The 20,871-nt window shown below is 39.5% G+C and overlaps 1 protein-coding gene across 1 annotated transcript in view; it reads right to left on the reverse strand.

The window, feature by feature from the left end:
• Window positions 1-20,871, reverse strand: part of LOC128124843 (phospholipid-transporting ATPase ABCA3-like) — a 103,884-nt gene that overhangs the window by 18,215 nt on the left and 64,798 nt on the right. The window contains 5 exon segments of the mRNA XM_052761581.1: window positions 2,099-2,277; window positions 4,943-5,101; window positions 10,176-10,398; window positions 15,498-15,702; window positions 15,829-16,075. Coding sequence (XP_052617541.1) covers window positions 2,099-2,277; window positions 4,943-5,101; window positions 10,176-10,398; window positions 15,498-15,702; window positions 15,829-16,075 — 1,013 coding nt within the window.

The raw sequence follows: 20,871 nt of genomic DNA on the forward strand, positions 1-20,871 counted from the left end.
TGGAATATGTGTTCTGTGGATTGGCAACCTAGGAGAGCTTTTACAATAGCCAGAGCCAAATTGGGACAAATGGGCAGACTGGGGAGGAAATGTGCACCTAACATACGGATTATTCAAAGGAAAAATTTCAACAATAATCAATGTATTAAAATTACAATAAAATCACAAATTCACATTTTATGTAGACCTCTGATTCATGTAGATGTCAGTCAACAGAGATTGATTTCCTTGATACACTGTTATGATTTGAGTATGAAATGTTTTCCACTGGTTTGGTTGTAGTGGGTAGCTGTTCCAGTTTTGACCTGGAAGTATTACCCCAAGTGAGGCTTCTGGTAACTATCACGCCTACCTATGGCCTGCCCCTGAGGCAGGACCAAGACAGGAGCGCTTAAGACTTGAGATCTGGATGTGCCAGCTCTCTTGGTCCTGGTAATACTGAATGTTGGATGGTAGACTGAGCAGAGTTCTCCGGAGAACACCACTGGACTGCACTTCACCTCTCCCAGGCCCTGTAACCTATCCCTTTACTTGTTGCAAGTAAAACTCCCAAATAAACATCCCTTTTAACTACGTGGAGTTGCCTTAATACTTCCACCAATATTTGGTCCCCAGGGTGTGGCATTATTTGGGAACCAAGGGGTAGAACTAAGCTGGAGGAAGTAGGTCCTTGGGAGCATCTTGTCCTTGGCCCCCTTTTTGTTTCATTCTGTGCTTACTCGTCATGGGGTAAAAATCTACTCAGCCATACACTTCTGCTTCCATGATGTTCTGCCCAAGCACATGGTGCCAAGCAACCATGAGTGAAGCCTTGGAAGCCATGAGCAAACTCCTCAAGTTGTTCTATCAGATGTTTTGGTCATGATGATAAAGCCAATAAATCCAGTAATGGAGTTAAGCATATGTATGTATGTGCTTTTCATTTTAAGAGTTACCTCTAACTCACAACTGGACAATGTACAGAGCGAGAGATTTTGAAACACTCAGTCCTAAATAGAATGTCTTCATCAAACCCCTCTCTTAAGGGCTCAGGGAATATGATGGTTTGAATAAGAATGGCCCCTGTGATAGTTTGAATGTAATTGGCCCCCATAAGCTCATTGGGAATGGCACTATTAGGAGGTGTGGCCTTGTTGGAGTAGGTGTGGTCTTGTTGGAAGAAGTGTGTCACTGTGTGTGTGGGGGTGGGCTTTGAGGTCTCATATATGCTCAAAATACTGCCCAGTGTCTCACACCACTTCCTGTTGCCTACAAAATATAGGACTCTCAGCTACTTCTCCAGCACCATGTCTGCCTGCACCCTGCTGTGTCCCACCATGATGATAATGGAATGAACCCCTGAACTCTAAGCCAGCCCCAGTTAAAGAGTTGCTGTGGTCATGGTAGCTCTTCACAGCAATAGAACACTAAGACAGGAAGCTGTGTGGAAGAGGAGGCAGAAAGATTGGAAGAGCCAGAGGGGATGGATGACACCAAGGAAACATGGCTGTCTAGACACAACAGGATGGTCACACATATGAACTCATAGAGACTGTGGCAGCACGCACAGGCCCTGCACAGTTCAAGTGAGACAGCATCCCAGCACTGAGAGGAAGAAGTGGACAAGATCTCCCATCTCTAACCAAGAAGCTATCTCCAATTGACATCCACTTGAAAAAGGAAAAATTAGTTTTCTCCAATGGAGTCTCACTGGGTTTGTAAACCACACTTGAGGGCAGGCCCTCATGCCCAGCAGTAGATGACCAGCACAAAATGAACTCAAAGGTATTTTTCTAGATTTTTTTTTGTCTCATATTGCTTTGTTCAGGCATATTTTGTCTTACTGGCCTTTTGCTTATATAATAGAGCTTCCGATTTTGTGATTTTATGGGCTGTGTGTCTGTGTTTCTACTTTTTTTCCTATTCCAGTTTGTTTCTTTGGCTGTTTGTTTTCTAAAGAGAGGGAGAAAGAAATGGCATAGAGTTGGGTGGGTGGGGAGGATCTTGGAGGAGTTGGGGGAGACAATGATAAGAATATATGGTATAAAAAAACTTTTTTCAATAAAAAATAAAAATGTATTTTAAAATGGATATCTAAGGTCTGTATTCTGCTACTTACCTTACTAAATATCTTATAGATTCCAAAAAAAACATAGCGATATATGAATGTTTTTAAATTCCATACGCTAAACTCCAGAAGGAAAATGAGGAGGAGGTATAGCACTCCTGTGGCAGCCATGGCAGTTATGTGCCTTCCAATTGCGTTTTTGTCCATACTGTAGATGGAAATTTTCATTACTGGTGAGAAGAACAACAAAAGAACGTTAACAGAATGAGGTGTTACCAAGGTGCTGGAGTGGGAGATCCCTGCCTTCACTCCCCTCACAAGTAGACCAACTGTCAGCTATTAGCAGAAATGCTTTGCTGTAACCCACCAAACATATGAAAATAAGGAGACACAGCTGTGCTCCAAGGGCCTGAGCAAAAATCCATATCAATTGATTTAGAGAAATGCACTCCTATGGAATGGTTCTCAATTCCCTTCCCATGGGATGGAATGGCAGCACACAGAAGAAACACCCCCAGGCAAAAGAGAATGTGGAGAGCAGATACCTAGTTTCCCTATCATTCTAAGGAGCCTTTTGAGAATTCTGAATCTTTTCTCAATTACTGGGAACCCTAGCAGGAAAACTTAATGTTGGACCACACACAGAGTCAACCACATACAATAGAAGTAAGCAGGCCAAACAGAGTCCCATAGAATCATTTTACTGAATGAGAAATACACCTGCCAGCAGCAGTACACTACCAGCCAACACAATTCTTCAGCTTAGCTACTCTCTCTGCTCCCAGAAGAGGTGGGCAGAGCTAACTTGGATTGATTTCAAAGAGAGCTAGCTCTCAGGTATACCATCATCCCATCTCCTCCCATGTGGCTTAAGCACCACTCCAGGAGGAATCTGCTATAGTATGAGAAAAAAACATCCCTGATCCAGCCAGATCAGTGGCATTTTATGCTAATTATATTCTATATCAAGTGATTTTTCTAGATAAGGGACAAAGGCAGTGGCTGCACCTAAATCAGAGCACAGCCAGTAACCAAGAGACCCAAAGAACAGCCATAACAACAGAGCACAAATGGAGCCTTGAAAACTACAAAATGTGTGGAGTGGGTGTAAGCAGGGGGATGGGAGAACACAGCTAAAATATAAAATTTTCTTTTCTTTCTTTCCTGTAATCAACATCACTAATCATGAGAGATGTATAGCTTGAAACCACAATAGTATTACCTCATTCCTTATGATCAAAAAGAGTAAAGATATCAAGGGCTCATGATGATATAGAGGCAAAGGAGAGGTGACTATTGGTTGGATATGAATTGGCATAGAAAATGAAAAATGTATGAAGGTCCTCAAAAAGTTAGTTGTAAAATTACCAAGACTCAGTAACAACAGTACCATGTTTATATCCAAAGGAAATGGAATGCAAGAGACATCTGTATATCTATGCTTATTGCAACACTAACAATGACCAAGGAATGAAAAATATAATGTCTATCTCCTGAAGACCAGGAAAAACATGGTATCAATAATATACAAGCAGGGGTACTACTCAACCATATAAAAGGATGAACTCTTGTCACTTGTTACAACCTTGATGGAACTTGGGGACATTAAATAATATAAAATAGGCACACACACACACACACACACACACACACACACACACACACACATACACACACACACACACACACACACACAGAGCGAGAGAGAGAGAGCGAGAGAGAGAGAGAGAGAGAGAGAGAGAGAGAGAGAGAGAGAGAGAGAGAGAGAAAGCTTTTACAAGCATTAAAGAGAACTGTTCTGTGGTCTGCATTGGTGAGCATTCTATGCACACACATGAAAAACATGCATTCTGCTGCTTTTGGATTGTTCTGCAGAAAACATGAACTTGGTGTAGCTGGTGGCTAGAACTGATCAGATCATATGTGTCTCCTCTGATCCCCAGACTTCTTGTTCTATTAATTCTTTTCAAAGAGCACTAAATCTCTAGCCAGCACTGTGAACTTACTTTTCCATTTGCTGCTCTCAAATTTGACTTCAAACTTCCTAACTCTTCTGAATTGATGAATGATCTGACTTCTTTGCTACACACCTACTGTGCTTCCATTCATACTTATTCTTACACGGTTTGCTGTATTCTGAGGCAAGACATTGGAAATGAGGCTGATAATGTCACCTGCTGTATCTTTCGCCAGACTTTACACAGACTCCCGCTCTTCTCTCGCTTCCCCTCTGGCTCCATCCTTTGAACTTTCTTAGCATGACTGGAATTTGGGGCACAACTGCTTCTATTTTCTCCTGTCCCACAAACCCACATTTACTGTGACATTTAGAGCCTGGCTTATGTTTTCTAGGCGCACTTGCCTTTCATCTTTCCATTTCCCCAGGAGTGTGAAAGCACTTCATAGTGTCACTTCATAGTGCAGCCTCCTTACTAGACGTCGCTGGAGTGTTTATCCCTGCCTCTGCACTGAACTTGCATCCTTTCTCTCGCCACGGAAATAACTCTTTCCACCCTTTAATCACTTGTTCACAAATATTTAAGTGTCTCTCGTGTGCCCAGGCCCATGTTAGACAAAAATTAATTCAACATTGATTTGGTACCTTCCCTTTAAATACTAGTGTGTAGGCAGGGCAGACTGACAAAAGCGTAAATTCAGTGCAGAATGTAACTCCTCTCTCTGGAGACTGACCCTTCTCACCAGGAGAAATGTGTATACATTGTTAATCTTAGCCAAGGCTGTGTTGGTGACATAGTGCAGGGTATACTCTCACACAGAGGGGGGCAACGTGTGCCTTTAGTGGTTGCACAGATGCATGGTGACACTGAAAGTTGTTTACAGTGTAAAGTGATTGTTCTTGACTCTCGTGAATCTCAGAGAACCTCAGATACTTACTTTTGTTTAAACACAAATCAGTGTCAGTAACATTTTGTGAAGAACACCATTTCTTCATATTTTGGATGTGATGGTATTTGAAGATGCTCATCCCAAGGTTATAAATGGGTAACAGCAGCAGCGAGTCAACTATGAGTGTCTTAGTACGGGTCGTAATGTCTGTGATTTAAAAGATAACATTTGCATGCTTTATGTAAAGTGAACTATGTGGAGAATATCTCAAGCTGACTAAATTAAACTGAGAAAATTACAAGGCATAGTATTATTCGCAAAGAATTCTAATTTCTTGCCATTATCTAGTCTACCTTTGATATCCTAGAACACAATTTATTTCAATGATTACAGCTTAGGAAAACCCTTTAAGAAGTTGATGTGCATATAATCTGTCATCTGAGAGAACAGAAGAGCAATGGGCATTACTTCTTGCATTTCCTTTCCTGTGTGATCCATGAAGAAGTAAAGTTACATCAGGCATGGTGGTATGTACCTGTAATCCTAGAACTCAGGAGCTGAGGCAGGAGGATCAGGAGTTTGAGAGCAGCTTGAACTACACAGTGAGAGTTCTAAGCCAAACTGCCTAAAGGAAATTTAGTTTAAGATTCAATGGTAAAGAGTGGATAAGAAGTGGTTGATCAATGAAGGAATGTATCTTTAAAGGAACAAATTTAAAGGTGAAGTTTCTCTAAGGAGTAACAGAACATAGCAGCTGGTAAGTGCGTGTGCAAGGACATAGGAACATACTGAAGGGTTAACATTCTGAATTCACACTTTTGAACTTAAAGAACAAGTTCAGATTGCTGGGAATGAAAATAAAGTGTTAATTGTGGGCAACATACATATTAATTATACAAAAAGAATATGTTTCATCAGGGCATTTTATTCTGATGTGTTATTTTAACGATATATAATCTATATATTTACTTTACATATTTATAAGAACAAAGTTGGCCACTGGTTCAGAAGAACAAATGATAGAGGATGAGAAGTTCTTATGTATTTCACCGTTTTTTTCAGTGGTTGATGTCACAACAAGCCTATTATAAAGAAGGTCATAATTTCTGTTAGTACATAAAGTCTGGAAGCCAAAAATAATTTGGGACATTGGCTTCTCATTTTGGGAGATACCAAAGCTTACAGGATAATGTTAAAGGGCAGTCACTTGGCATCTGTCACAGAACATAAAAATATCTTCTAAAGAGTAAACTGACTCCTTGGGAGATAACATGCTAAAAGCTGACATAATGGGGTATAGAGCAAGATGAAAATGGACAAAATGCAATGCAAAGGCATGGGTATTAAGTTATTTATCCCCTAGCAAGCATGCCACCTTCTGTGGCCAAGTATTGACCAATCAGAGAAGAATGCCAAAAACATCACACCATGTACCAATCATAGCGGCATGGCCTTCTTGTTGGTCTGCCACACAAGATTCCCCAGCCTACACTTAGAAAGTTCAGGGATCCACTTGAGGTCTTGCCATGATTCATGTGGCGAATTTGTGCCACCCTTTGAGATTCCACTGTAGCTTTAAATTCCATTTTCTAATGTGTAGTTAGGCTGAACATCTATCTTCTCATGTAGTTGGGATTTATACATCTTTCATGGGAATTGTCTATTTAAAGCCCTTCAATACACTTTATTGGGGGATATCTGTCTTTTTTGTTGTATTTTCTGTAGGACAGATTATGATAGATCATTGTCAAATATGGACATTGGAGATACTTGCTTTGATGTGGTTTGCTGTCCTTTTCACTGTCTGTCATTTGATGCACAAAGTGTTCCATTTTGGTGATGGCAGTCAATTCACATACTTTTTCCCTCATAGCCTGTACTTTTGGTGTCACATCTAAGAATGCTTTGCCAAGTTCAGAGCAATCTAGTCCTGATTTCTTCCCTAGATTTACGTTTCATCTCTGGAATAGAGACCACTGGGCTCCCTTTTGTCAATGGTGTAACACAAGGTTCAACGTCCCTCTTCTGGGTGCCACACTCATTTTTCTTGGCACAGTTTGTCAAAGACTCTCTATTCCACTGGATGATCTTGGAGTCTTGTTGCAAATCATGAGACCCTAGTATGTGAGGGCTTTGTATTTTGTAAATATCTGGTCTTTCTGATGCATTCACACAGCCTATACCTTTGTCACTGCACCAGTACTATAGCATTTTAAGGCTCTACATTCACAATAAGTTTTGATGACAGAGCCTGTGAGAGGTCCACCTTTGTTCCACTGGAATTCCTCGGGAGTCTGCGCATGCTCATTTCTGAGAAAATCAATGCTGGCAGAATCTTTCGAGGGACCAAGCTGGGTGTTATCTGTCAGTTTGGGTAGCATCTTAACACTGTTGATACATAGGCTCTGTGAAGTGGGCAGCTTCACCTTTGCTCCATTTTCAGTGAGGTTTTGCAATTTTAGTGCACAAGTTTTTCGCCTCCTTAAGAGTTTCCTGAAATATTTTCTTTAAATCGTATGATAAATTAAATTTCTTTAAGCTCATTTTAGATTGTTCATTGAAGATGTAGGGAAATAAGCTGAGGCTTATGTGTTAATCTTTTAGCCTGGAGTTGCACTGAATTTTCCTTAGCTACAATTGCTTTCCTATGGATTTCTTGTGATTTTTCTCTCTATATAATCATATTTCATTAATTATACAAAACAATGGGTTTCATTATCATATTTTATACATGTATATAATGTACTTTGGTCATGCACACACTTCCCTGTCCTGAGTCTCACTGATCTCTCACTCTTCCAAAATGTTCCCTAATCTGCTTCCATATCTTTAAAGGGGCTATTAGTGTATTCTAGATGTGATGTAAATTACACCATATATATGAAGGCTTTTGAATGCTCTAATTTCCATGTTTGGGGGTTTGTTGTTGTTCCTGCCCTTGGACATTCTGTTTTCTATCTTAACTGTAATGTCATCTTCCAAACATTGAAGAGTCATTTCATCATCTACAATCCTACTGAGCCACACACAGTGTCTCATAACAACTGGATTGTGAGCAAAGTGAAGCAAAGAGACAGTCTCTGAGCAATCCCTGGTTAGGGAAGAATGGACCAACACACAAACTTATGAAGAAATCTTGCTCCATTTTATCTACAGTCAAAGATTGGGTTCCGTACTGGTAGCATGAACTCCTTCAAGACTTCAGGACCGCCACAAAGCTGGCAAAGGGGTCAGGCAAGACATGTAAACCTGCCATTAATTTTTCCTACTGTCTTGTATTGCTTCTATATTGATCCAGTAGTCATTTATTTCCAGTAAGTTTTTGACACTTTCTAGAGCTCAGTCAGAGTCAGTTCTCATAGTTTTTGTTGCATTTCCCTGATGATTTTGTGAGGAGAAAATGGGAGTTTGGTGCTTGATATACAGCTATTTTTCCAATAAATAAACTTCTATTAGCTAAATATTCCTAGTACTTTTTATTACCTTCATTTTACAGTAGAGTTTTCAAGGTAGCAAAAGGTAAATACAGTTTCCCACAAATCCTTCCATGAAGTCATTTAGATATTCCAATGACTCTTTTTTCCCTCCTTTTTGATTCTTGAAAATTCTAAAGTTGTTCTCTCTCTCTCTCTCTCTCTCTCTCTCTCTCTCTCTCTCTCTCTCTCTCTCTCTCACACACACACACACACACACACACACACACACACACACACATTTAACCATTCAAACGGTTTATGCTGCCTATATACTCTTAGCTGTGGGGGCTTCACTATAGGACAGTTAACTCACTAGGGGCCACACCCTTAAAGAAAACCGACTCTTCCTTTCCCAGGACCTATCAACTGCCAATAGATGGAATTGTAGGTGGCTTAAGTTTGCCCAGCTCTTGTACATGCTGTCTCAACTGCTGTGCAACTGCCCTGATGTGTCCAGAAAACAGTTTTCTTGTAGTCATCCACAGCCTCCGGCTCTTCCAATCTTTCTGCCCACTCTTCTGGCATGATCCCCGAATCTTAGGAGGAGGGAATGTGATACAGATAACTTGTCAGGATTGAGCATTATCAAGTCATTCTCTGCACCTTGATTGGTTCTTTTATTTCCACGTGAAACTTCTGAAAGTCTCTAAAGATTCACGAGAGGAGATGTTCCTACATCTGCTCAGAGTTATTGCTAAATCAAATTCCTCTCATTTTAGGCAAACATGTAAGAGACTCTGTGCATTCAGATACTGGTTTTTTTTTGGTGACTGAAGAGTATTTTTTATTCTTGTTGCTTTTCCAATTATGTGAATAGTTCTTTTATCTAAAGTTACTATTCATCAAACCTATAAAAATGAAATGATACGCAGCAGCAATGATCTTCCTATCAAAGAATAGAATCCATCTCAAATCAGTCACTCTTGACTCACTTCTTGAACACCTGATCCCCAAATGTCAGGCAGATTTATGGGACACGTAACATGTAGTCATGTTTATTCAGTGGAGGTTATTAAATCAATATGAATTCTATATTAGTGATAATTTGTTATCACAAGGAAATAATACAGAGATAGCAATGTGATTAATTTGGGGAATAAGACTGAAGAATAACTTCTACAAATTAGAGAACAATTTCTTGCATTTGGCTTTAGCAGCACCCCTTGAAAAGTTACAAATATTAAAGTAGTCTCAGATAACCAAAGATCTAGTGGGAGGACAAGACTTGATGTCAGGGGGTTTGTCTCTTTCTTCTGGTTTTGGCAACACACATTGCCAAATAACTGAAAACATCAGTGTTTGCACTGTGCTTTGGAGAAGGAGAGGCATCCGTCTTCAGTTCAAGTCTCCCTATTTGTGAGCATCACCACTCCAGTTAGTTGTCCTTGGATGTCATGATCAAAGGAGGAAACCCAAGAAAACAAGGTCTTAAAAAAGTGATTGGTTTGTATTAGTGGCTCAATGTGTCCTTGGTTTCACTCAATATAGTGTTATAACAGTAAAAGTACTTAATAAAGTTGTTAACTAATATATTTTCCCCAGAAACCCAGAACAAAAGAACTTTGTAGTGCTACTTTTCCTCAAAGCCATTTTTCTTTACTTATAGGAAGTTCCTGTACCAGCACTTGGGAGGCAGGGGCAGGCAAATCTCTGTGAGTTCTAGGCTAGCCTGGGCTACAGAGTGAGTTCCAGGAAAGGCGCAAAACTACACAGAGAAACCCTGTCTCAAAAAACAAACAAACAACAGAAACAAACAAACAAACAAAAGAAGTGCCTGAAAGGAAGAAACTTTGTGAATTCCTTACCTGGTATTATCTCTACCACATCGTATATAATTATACTCATAAACCCTAAACAGTGGTTGAGGATGAAGATCTTGATATAGGCACTGGTGCTATTGTTGTACCGGAAGCTTAGCAGGTAGATGAAAGGGATGACAGACCATCCAAACATCATGAGGATGAACATCGTGTCCAGGAAGTGGTACTTCTCCAACAATATGTCTACGTCAGTGATTAGGAACACCAGCTGAGATAGACACCAAAACACAAAGCAAATGATGTGTCTTAGCTACTTTCTACATTGCTGAGTTCATGTTGCTGACAGTTTGCAGGGACTTTAGGTAGAAGCTCCTCAAGTTTTTGGCTGGCAAGGAGGCAAGGAGCTGCTGGAAGTAAGGGCTGAGCTGATAATGTTAAAAACTTGCCTGTCTTTTAGTACCCACAGCCAAGCACTGGGCCTAGCTCCAGGAGTCCAGTTGGGAAGAGGGAGGAGGGATTGCACGAGTCAGGAGGGGTGAAGGTCATGACAGGAACCCATAGAAATAGCTGACCTGAGCTAGTGGGAGCTCAGACTCTGGACCAACAGCTAGGGAGCCTGCATAGGACCGACCTAGGTCCTCTGCATATGGGTGACAGTTGACTAGCTTTGTCTGTTTGTGGGGTCCCTAGCAGTGGGATTAGGACCTGTCTCTGACTCATGAGCTGACTTTTGGGAACCTATTCCCCATGCTGGGTTGCCTTGCCCAGCCTTGATGCAGGGGGAGGAGCTTGGTCCTGCCTCAACTTGATATGCCATGCTTTGTTGACTCTCATGGGAGGCCTGCCCCTTTCTGAACAGGAATAGTGGATGCGGGGGTAGATAGGAGGTGGGGGGGATGGAATTGAAGGAGAGGAGGGAGGGGAAACTGTGGTTGATATGTAAAATAAATGAAAAAATCTAATAAAAAAAAACCCTTGCCTTTAATGACCTACTTCTGTAGATATAACCAACCGTCTTATTAAATAAGAAACACAGAGCGGATTCAGAGAAGAAAGCCAAGAGGTCAGAGCTAAGAGCCTCACCCTTCCTGATTCAGCGATCTTCTTCAGCCAAGAGAGCTCTCCGAAAAGGGGGCGTACTTCCTGTGTATATGTCTTTATATAGTCTAGCTGTTCTGCCTTCTCATTGGTTGTAAACCCAAACATGTGACTGCCTCGTCACTGTCTGTATATACCGCCCTCCAGGTCCTTAAAGGCGTGCGCCACCACCGCCACGCACTTGCTATGGCTCTAATAGCTCTGACCCCCAGGCAACTTTATTTATTAACATACAATTAAAATCACATTTTAGTACAAGTAAAATACCACCACATACTTCTGCTAGCTAGACCCCATCTCCTAAAGGTTCTATAGCCCCCAGATAGTTTTACCAAAAAGGGAACAAATTCTCCAACTGTGAGTCTTTGTGGGGCAGTTCAGATTCTGACCACAATACTCAATCCCTAACCTGAAAGCCTGAAAACTTAGTGAAGGGAAAAAGGGTCCCTTTGATGGACCGGACTCTTCACCAGCCAAACCGTTTTGTTGATGAGTGACTTCCTCACCACTGAGCATGGCCACAGCACTTGCCTTTCTACTTTGCCTTGATTTAGAATGTTTTCATTCTGTTCTTCTTCTATGGAATCAAATTGTATTTTTTCTTTTAACCCCAAGTAAACCCACTCTGGATATTTCTGTTTTTACAAATCAGTTCATTTTGTAGAAAAACTTCCTTTATTTCTTTCCTTCTTTTTATTGGCTTCCTTTTGATAAGGTGTAACACTAAAGGGTCACAACTCCATGTTGTAATAGTAATTAAAATAATGCTGTACTTACGTTGGTTATATTAATTACATTAGCTTAAATTTTCTCATCATTATAAGGTCCTATAAATCAATGTTAAGCTTGCTTCAAAAACGATTGTTGAAATAACTTTTCAATTACTTCCTAGTCAACTAAAGTATGAAAGAAATAATCTGACATTTCAATCCTTAAAAATGTTTTATGCAGTATACATTATGAAGAGCTAGTGGGAGAATAGAGAATCTGAGAGACGTTCCTCAAGTGCTTGCTCGGGAAGAAAGGAAAGGACAGCCCTCATCAAGACTGAGTGACTGCAACACAGCTTCTGTCACCACAATTTCTGACTAGATGAGGGGCTTTCTCTCTGTGTCAGCAGCTACCAGAGGCATGGCTTAAGACTCTAAAGGACATTAAAATCACGATGATTCTGTGGTAATTTCATTTCATTGTGTGACTTAATAAAGAATTAGAAGGAATACCAAAAGATCAAATGGTCAAAAACTGAGAGAAAATGTAAAAACAGAAACATATACCTACCTCAAAGTGCTCCAGATAGAAATTTTCCCATAATAAACTTAAAACATATGCATTTGAAATAGCCATTTAGTTAATAAATACAGTTAAATGGAAAAGTGGAAAGTACACGGCAGTTACTATAGTGAATGATATTTTGTTATATATTTTAGAAGCACCTAGAAGAATGGACCAATACAAACAACTGATAAGGGGTGAGGGCTGTGCTGACCACACCTATCTGATCATTGCATGCTGTTTTCACTTTCCAGAATAACAAACTTTACCCTGGAGCAGGCACAGCTGTAGTGTGTAAACTTACACAGATAGTAAAAGAGACAGAGAGCATCTGCTGATAGGTGAAGAATTTCACAAGATAATTTACATTTCAAAAAACAACCAGAAATTTTATACTCAAAGAAAATAAATGTGAACCTGAGTAAATGAGAAGACACAACATGAAACAAGGTTCATAAAATGGAGGAGCTGCTCATAGAAACCATGCCCAGAAATGCTCAATGGCAGAGGCAATATAATAGTGTGAGGTATGTGAGTGACCGAAAAAGAAGAAGCATGGTGTGTGTTCATGGAGCTATAAAATGTGAGAACATAAGACATCAAATCCAAGTGAATCACAACTAAACATCCAGTGATAATCTCTTACGGAAAATGAACATAAGAAATTAAAATGCTTGATCACAGTAGAGCAAAACCCTGAATAGGCTTGACTGGCATACTAAGGTTCTAAGATCTCAGATCTATCAGAGAAATGGAACAGCAATAGCTCACATGATAGTAGTTGATCACACATGCATATTCATCTTCAGGATGGATATGAAATAAGGTTTAACACATCCTAAGTAGGGAACAGAAAAAATGGTAGGCACATAAAATACAACAATATGATAATATAAACTCAACTATATGAATACTTATTTACTCCAATTGTAAGGCTCAGGTTGTCAGCCTGAAAAACAAATTAAAGCTAAGATTATATTACTTATGAATGATATTTTAAATTATGAGAATTGAAGTCTGATCAGTCACACATGTGCAGTTCCTGGTCCACAGGCTGGCCCCGGCCCTACATTCTTTGCACTAGTCTAGTCTGATCAGCCCACCTGTCCATGCCACATCTAACCTCCAGGCCTTGTTCAGGTTGCACATACCATACTCAGTCTGTTGAGTTCCCTGAACACTTGTTCCCTGAACATCCTCTCGAATACTCATACCTAGCCCAGGTTACACATCCTGTATGGATACTCAGTCTGATCAGTCCTGTCATTCTTAACCCTAAGCCTTTGTCATGGTCACAAATGCCCTGTACCAGTCTAATCTGGTGACTCCCTAGGACCCCAGACTACTTGCACCATATCCCACATCTATGCCTAGCCCATCCAGCCAATGAGTCCCTGAAACCTCATCTACCTATGTTACCCCCAACCCTCAAACCTCTCCTTGGCCATTCAGCCTGCATGTTAGACAAGGTGGAGCCAGTTTAGAATCTTGCATCGGACATACAAGTCCACGTACTCAGGTCTCACTGCAAAAACACAAATAATATGAAAGGCCAAGACAGTACATCTCACCGAAATCCACCAATCCAATAGCAATGTTCTTCAATGAAAGGCAATCATAAACTCCAAAGATTCAAGGAGTTTAAAGAAGACAAGACCAACATCCCAATAATCTTAAAGAAAATAAATAGCAAGAAATTCCTAAGCGATACCTAACACAAATATATGACTAAGTGAAATGATGAGTACAGCCCAAGGTTTAAAAACTGAATTCAGTGAAGAGATGCAAATACTGGAGAGAATCAAGCTGAAACGAAGATGGAATAGAAAAACTCGATAACCCAACTAGAGAACCTTACAAGTAGAATGGATCGAGTAGGGAAAAAAATGTCAGGACTATTAGATAAAGAAGGGAATTAGATCATATATGCTAAGAATATGAAAAATTAGGCAGGCACCCAAAAGGAATTCACAGCAACTGTGGAAAGCCATGAAAAGACCAAGACTTCAAATTATAGATATAGGAGAAGAATTCCACGTCAATAGCATAGACCAGATCTTTAACAAGTTCATAGAAAAAAATTTCCCCAAATTAGGACACACCCATAGAGATACACACATAACATCAAATTCTTCACCTATCAGCAGATGCTCTCTGTCTCTTTTACTATCTGTGTAAGTTTACACACTACAGCTGTGCCTGCTCCAGGGTAGAGTTTGTTATTCTGGAAAGTGAAAACAGCATGCAATGATCAGATAGGTGTGGTCGGCACAGCCCTCACCCCTTATCAGTTGTTTGTATTGGTCCATTCTTCTAGGTGCTTCTGAAATATATAACAAAATATCATTCACTGTAGTAACCACTGTGTACTTTAAGATTATTATGGGAAAATTTATATCTGGAGCACGAGAAAATAACAAATGTAAACAGACCAATTTTTCTCCTGGTCTTGTTTATTGAAGACTTGCATTCAGTGTTTATTTGGTATCTATTCTATTACCTGTGGGCTTCAAAACAAAAGGTTTACCCATATGTGAGTACACAGACACCCATGCACAATTTGAATGGTCCATGACATAATTTCAAAATTTCTAGAGAATACCTTTAAAAGGTGAGTACAGATATCTCTTGCATAAACCAGAATTCCAACACATGGGGAAATGGGGAAGCACTGGGAAGAGGAAAATTTCTGTAGTGTTTGTTACTATACCACTAGTCTGTTGTGACATATCCTTCCATACAGAAAACAGTTTTGAACGCAATATATCTTGGTGGCCAAGTATGTCAGGAGTTACCTGTTTCATTAAAAGAAATATAAGAGAAAGATTTTTTTAACTCTGAGAAATATTCCAAAATAGATTCTCTGACTTGATTGATTAGTCAAACTATTTTTATCTTTTCTGGAAAAATTTTGGTTTTAGTAAGTGTCAGACAAGTAGAAAATGTCTATAGTGTATGAGAGGCGGCCCTCGAGACAATGTGTGTAACACTTACCAGCAGTAGGACACAGGCAACAAAGTGGATGACGAGATCCCACAGCAGAGCAGAAAGCCAAAAATTAAAGGTGTAGACCCCACTCACATACTGGATATGCTTTGCTTTACTAACTCTCTCAGTCACAGTCATAAGGCAAAAGCCACTGGTGAAAATACTCATCCCAAAGAGCAAGTTAAAGACTATCTGGATTCCTGAGCTGTCTCTAAAAAAGAATAAATAAAGGACACACAATTGCATGATGACAACACTCAGTACTAACAACAGACATGGTGAAACAGGAAGAAAAGGATCGATTTAAAGTATCTCAGCTTAACAAGAATATACATACCTTTTCTCAGACTTTTTCTCACGTTGAGGCTGGGGCTTGTTGGAGACAGTAATGGTGGCATCGGGGCCGGAGAGAGACATAAAAATAATATTGTCTAAAACTGACAAGGATAAGGATGGTGAATGGAATGCCTCATTGTTGAACCAGAAGGTGAATTTCTTCTGGTCTCTAGTCACATCAAGGGAAAATGCAATGATGCATGAGTAAATGCAGTCTTTATTTTTCAGCAAGTAGGTCTGCACATCACCTGGAACGAGGACATAACAGTGGTCATGAGGTCAGCTGCAGGAAAGATCATGACTACATGGTTTTTTTTGTTTTTTGGGGGGGCAGGGAGCGCTGTTTTTGTTTGTCTGTTTTTTTTGTTATGGTGGTGGTTATTTTTTTGTTTTGGTTTTGGGTTTCTCTTTCTTTTTGTTTGTTTTTATTTTTTTTGTTTTGTTTTGTTTTTTTGAGACAGGGTTCCTCTGAGTGTCCCTGGCTGTCCTGAAACTCTTTCTGTAGACCACACTGGCCTCAAACTCTGAGATCCACCTGCCTCTGCCTCCCAAGTGCTGGGAATAAAGGCGTGCACCACCACACCTGGCAATTCAGTGTTTTAAAGAGAAATAACCCAATAGTTTACTTGTCTGGCACTTCACAGCAGCCTCAGAACATCTCAGCCATTAACTCCAAGAATCCATAACTCAGCCATACAAATGTTATGTCTTTTAGTTTAATTTCACTAAGAAAAGAAAAAAAATTATAGGCTAGTGATATGAACACTCTCAAATTTCTTTCTCACTCTCAGACCTTTCCATTTCTACATGAAAATGTTTGTAAGAACTCCTATTCCTAGCTTTTCCAAATTACCTCAAAGAAAATCAAACTCTTCCTCAGAGAATACAAAGGCTAAATAAAAACATAAGATAAGTCTACATGAAGGAGCAAAGGGCTACTGGGAATTGTGAAGACTTAAGAGGAAAAAAAAATCAGACAATTAAGTCCAACAATCTGTATGACTCTTTTTGTCCTGTCTTTGTAGAAAGATAAAGCGTGCCAGATCAGGGTGTTAAGAAGTACAGCAAAAAGGTAAACAAAAAGCTATACATTTGTAAGAACTTTCAGAGATTCCATGAATCCAAGAAGACACAAATTAAGAATTATAAATCTGGGCCGGGCGGTGGTGGCGCACGCCTTTAATCCCAGCACTCGGGAGGCAGAGCCAGGCGGATCTCTGTGAGTTCGAGGCCAGCCTGGTCTCCAAAGCGAGTTCCAGGACAGGCGCAAAGCTACACAGAGAAACCCTGTCTCGAAAAACCAAAAAAAAAAAAAAAAAAAAAAAAAAAAAAAAAAAAAGAATTATAAATCTGCCCAAACAGCTCCAAAATAAAAATCTAAGATCTAAAAAAAGAAGTTCCTACAAGTAAACTTCATATTTACAACAGACTTGTAAACTATTACCTATGACCTTGAAACTAAAAATAATTTTTAGATTCTTAATTGATAAAGAAAAAGAGGAGAAGGAAGAGGAGAAAGAGGGGGGATACCATTAGCTAAATTATCCAAAAGAAAGAGAAAGAAGGCAAAAACAATAAACTTAGAAATGAAAAGGAGACATTTCAACAGATACAAATAAATTTAGAAATCAGACTTAGCTTCAAAACTCATGTTCCACTCAATCGGAAAATTGAAAAAATTTTTAAAATGGATGAATCTCCAGACACATAAAACCTGCCAAAGTTAACTCAAGATGAAGTAAACAATTTAAACAGATTTGAAATGAAATTGAAGTAGTAATTAAAACTCTCCTAAGTTAAAAAGAAAATCAGGACCAGATCAATTCACTGCAGAATTCTACCACCCCTTCAGAGAGATACTACCAATACTACTAAAGTTATTCCATTAGATAGAAAAGGAAATAATGCTTGCAAACTGCTTTTTATAAATCCACAGTTACCTTGACACAAAAACCAAATAAAGACACAACAAAAAAAAATAAAATTATACACCAAGCTCTCTGATGAACACAGATGCAAAAATTCTCAACAAAAAACTGCCAGAATGCATTCAAGATTACATCAAAAAGATAATTCATAACAATCAAGTTAGCTTGGTACATACATACATACATACATACATACATACATAATCAAATTCATCACAGATAGATGCAATTACAGAAATCATGATTTTATCAATAGCTGCAGAAAAGGCTTTTTACAAAATCCAACATGGACTCTAGGGCAGAAATCACATGATCATCTTAATACATGCAGAAAAGACTTACTGACAAAATTCAAGACCCCTTCACAATAAAAGTCCTGAAGAAACTAGGAATTGATGGGACATCTCTAAACATAATGAAGGCTACCTACAACAGTATCTTAGTTACTTTTCTATTGCTGTGATAAAACACAATGACCAAACGCAACTTGGGGAGGAAAGGGTTTATTTTTCCCCTTATAACTCTCAGGTCACACTCTATTACTAAGGGAAGTCAGGGCAGGAACTCATGGCAGAGAACTGGAAGTAGGAACTGGAGCAGAGACCACGGAGGAACATTACTTCATGGTTTTCTCAGCTTTCTTTTTTTTTTTTTTTTTTTTTTTGGTTTTTCGAGACAGGGTTTCTCTGTGTAGCTTTGAGCCTCTCCTGGAACTCACTTGGTAGCCCAGGCTGGCCTCGAACTCACAGAGATCCGCCTGGCTCTGCCTCCCGAGTGCTGGGATTAAAGGCGTGCGCCACCACCGCCCGGCTTCAGCTTGCTTTCTTATACAACTCAGGACCACCTGCCCAGAGGTGGCACCACCTACAGTGAGCTGGGCCCTCCAGCATCAATCATTAATCAAGAAAGTGCTCTCCAGACCTGCGCATAGGAGAATCTTACAGAGACATTTCTCAATTGGCATGCCCTCTTCCCAGATGACTCTAGCTTGTGTCAAGTTAAGAAAAACTAACCAGGACAAACAGACATATTGCCAACATTATATGGGTAAAAGCTCAAAGTATTTTTGCTAAAATCAGGAGCAAGACCAGAGTGTTAATGTTCTTCATTCTTGTTAAATATCGTCCTGGAAGTCTTACCTGGAACAATAAGACAAACAAATAAAAGGAATATGAACAGGTAAATAAGTCAAAGTGTCCTTATTTACAGATCATATAATTTTATAGAAGACAATAATGACTTTGATAGAAAACTATTAGAGCTGATAAGTACTTAGCAAAGTGGAAAAATATTAAGGTAACACTGAACACATAGAAGAAAAATATAGTGGCCTTCCTAAATACCAATTACACACACACCAAGAAAAAGACCTAGGAGATAGTCCCTTCACCAGTGCCTACAAAATACCATTATATTAATTTAACCAAGGAAACGAAAGGCCTACACAAGAAAAACTAAAATACTCAACAGAAAAGCTGCAGAAAACATTACTGGAGAGAAACACCCCTGCCTCGCCATTCCCCGCTGCTGTGACAAATACCCTGAGAAGTAACTTAATGGGGAATGGGTTTGTTCTGGCTCACAGTTCAAGGGCAGCCCACCATAGAGGGGAAGTCAAAATGGAAACGCTGATGACATCACATCTGCAGTCCGCAGGAGGGTGAGGAATGCAGGCAGTAGGCTGCCTACCTCCTTTTTATGCGGACCAGGCCCAGGCCCAGCAAAGGGTGCCACATACTTTTAGTATGGGTCTTTCTACTTCAATTAACTTAACAACAACCCAATCATGTGCTTATGTAGAGACTAAATAATCTCTCTCAAGTGGGCCTGGGTGCTCGTCTCCTAAGTGATTCCAGATCCTGTTCAAACAAAAAGCAATACTAACCATCACAGTCTCCCTCGTTCATGTGCTGGAACGAGCAACATTGTGAAAAAGGCTGTCTTACCAAAGCAATCTAGAGGTTCACTGAAGTCCTTGCCAAAATTCCAATGTCATTCTTCACAGGAACATATAAAAGATTATTTAGGAGTGCAAAAAACCTCAGTTAGCCAAAGAAATATTAAGCAAAACTAAAGTAATAATAATAATAATAAGTCTGGAGTGTCCCCATAGCTGATTTCAAGGTGCATTACAGAACTCTAGTAACAAAAATAAAGGCATGGTACTGGAACAAAAACCATGCAGATCCATGTAGAATACGTTCTACAAATGAGACAATGTAGCTATAGTTACCTGAGTTTTCATAAAAATGATCCAAACATTAATTAGAGAAAAGAAAGCCTCTTTAATAAATGGTGTTAGAGAAACAGAGGTATCTACACATAGGAGAAGGAAACTAAATATTTATTTTCACTCTGCATAAAAACTCACTCCAAATGGATCGAAGATGGTAACATAGGGCCTAAAATTCTGAAGAGGAAAAGAGTAAGAGAAATACTTCAAGACAGAGGCAGAGGTAATGGTTTTCTGAACAGGACTGCAGTTGCTCGGAAAATAGAGGCAATACTTGACCGGCTGGATCTTATAAAATTAGTAACCTTTTGAACTGCAAAGGGGATGTTGACTGAGTGGAAACACTATCTACAGAACAGGAGAAAATCTTTGCCATCTATTCACTTGGCAAATAACTAATATCTAGAGTATACAAAGAAATAAAAGCAAAAACCAAACATCAAGAAAACAAACAACCCAGTATTGGCATATTCATTTATCACCTATAACAAAGTGTGTGTGTGTGTGTGTGTGTGTGTGTGTGTGTGTGTGTGTGTGTGTGTGAACAGAAATAGTTTTGCCTCTATAATCTCCAGCTGGGTGTCTTTCTATTTTCTATTTCTTGCCTAAATTTTCTAGGAGACGAGCACCCAGGCCCACCTGAGAGAGATTATTTAGTCTCTACATAAGAACATGATGGATTGTGTTAAGTTAATTGAAGTAGAAAGAACCATACTAAAAGTATGTGGGCACCCTTTGCTGGGCCTGGGCCCTGGTCTACATAAAAAGGAGGTAGGCAGCTACTGCCTGCATTCCTCACGCTCCTGTGGATTTCCAGTTTTATTCCATTAAGATCTTGCCCTAAATTTTCTAGGTAGGACTTAAAGTTTTATATGAGTAGAAG

Source organism: Peromyscus californicus, unplaced genomic scaffold (genome assembly GCF_007827085.1).
Source record: "Peromyscus californicus insignis strain IS unplaced genomic scaffold, ASM782708v3 Scaffold_4__1_contigs__length_199733344, whole genome shotgun sequence".
Lineage (NCBI taxonomy): Eukaryota > Metazoa > Chordata > Mammalia > Rodentia > Cricetidae > Peromyscus > Peromyscus californicus.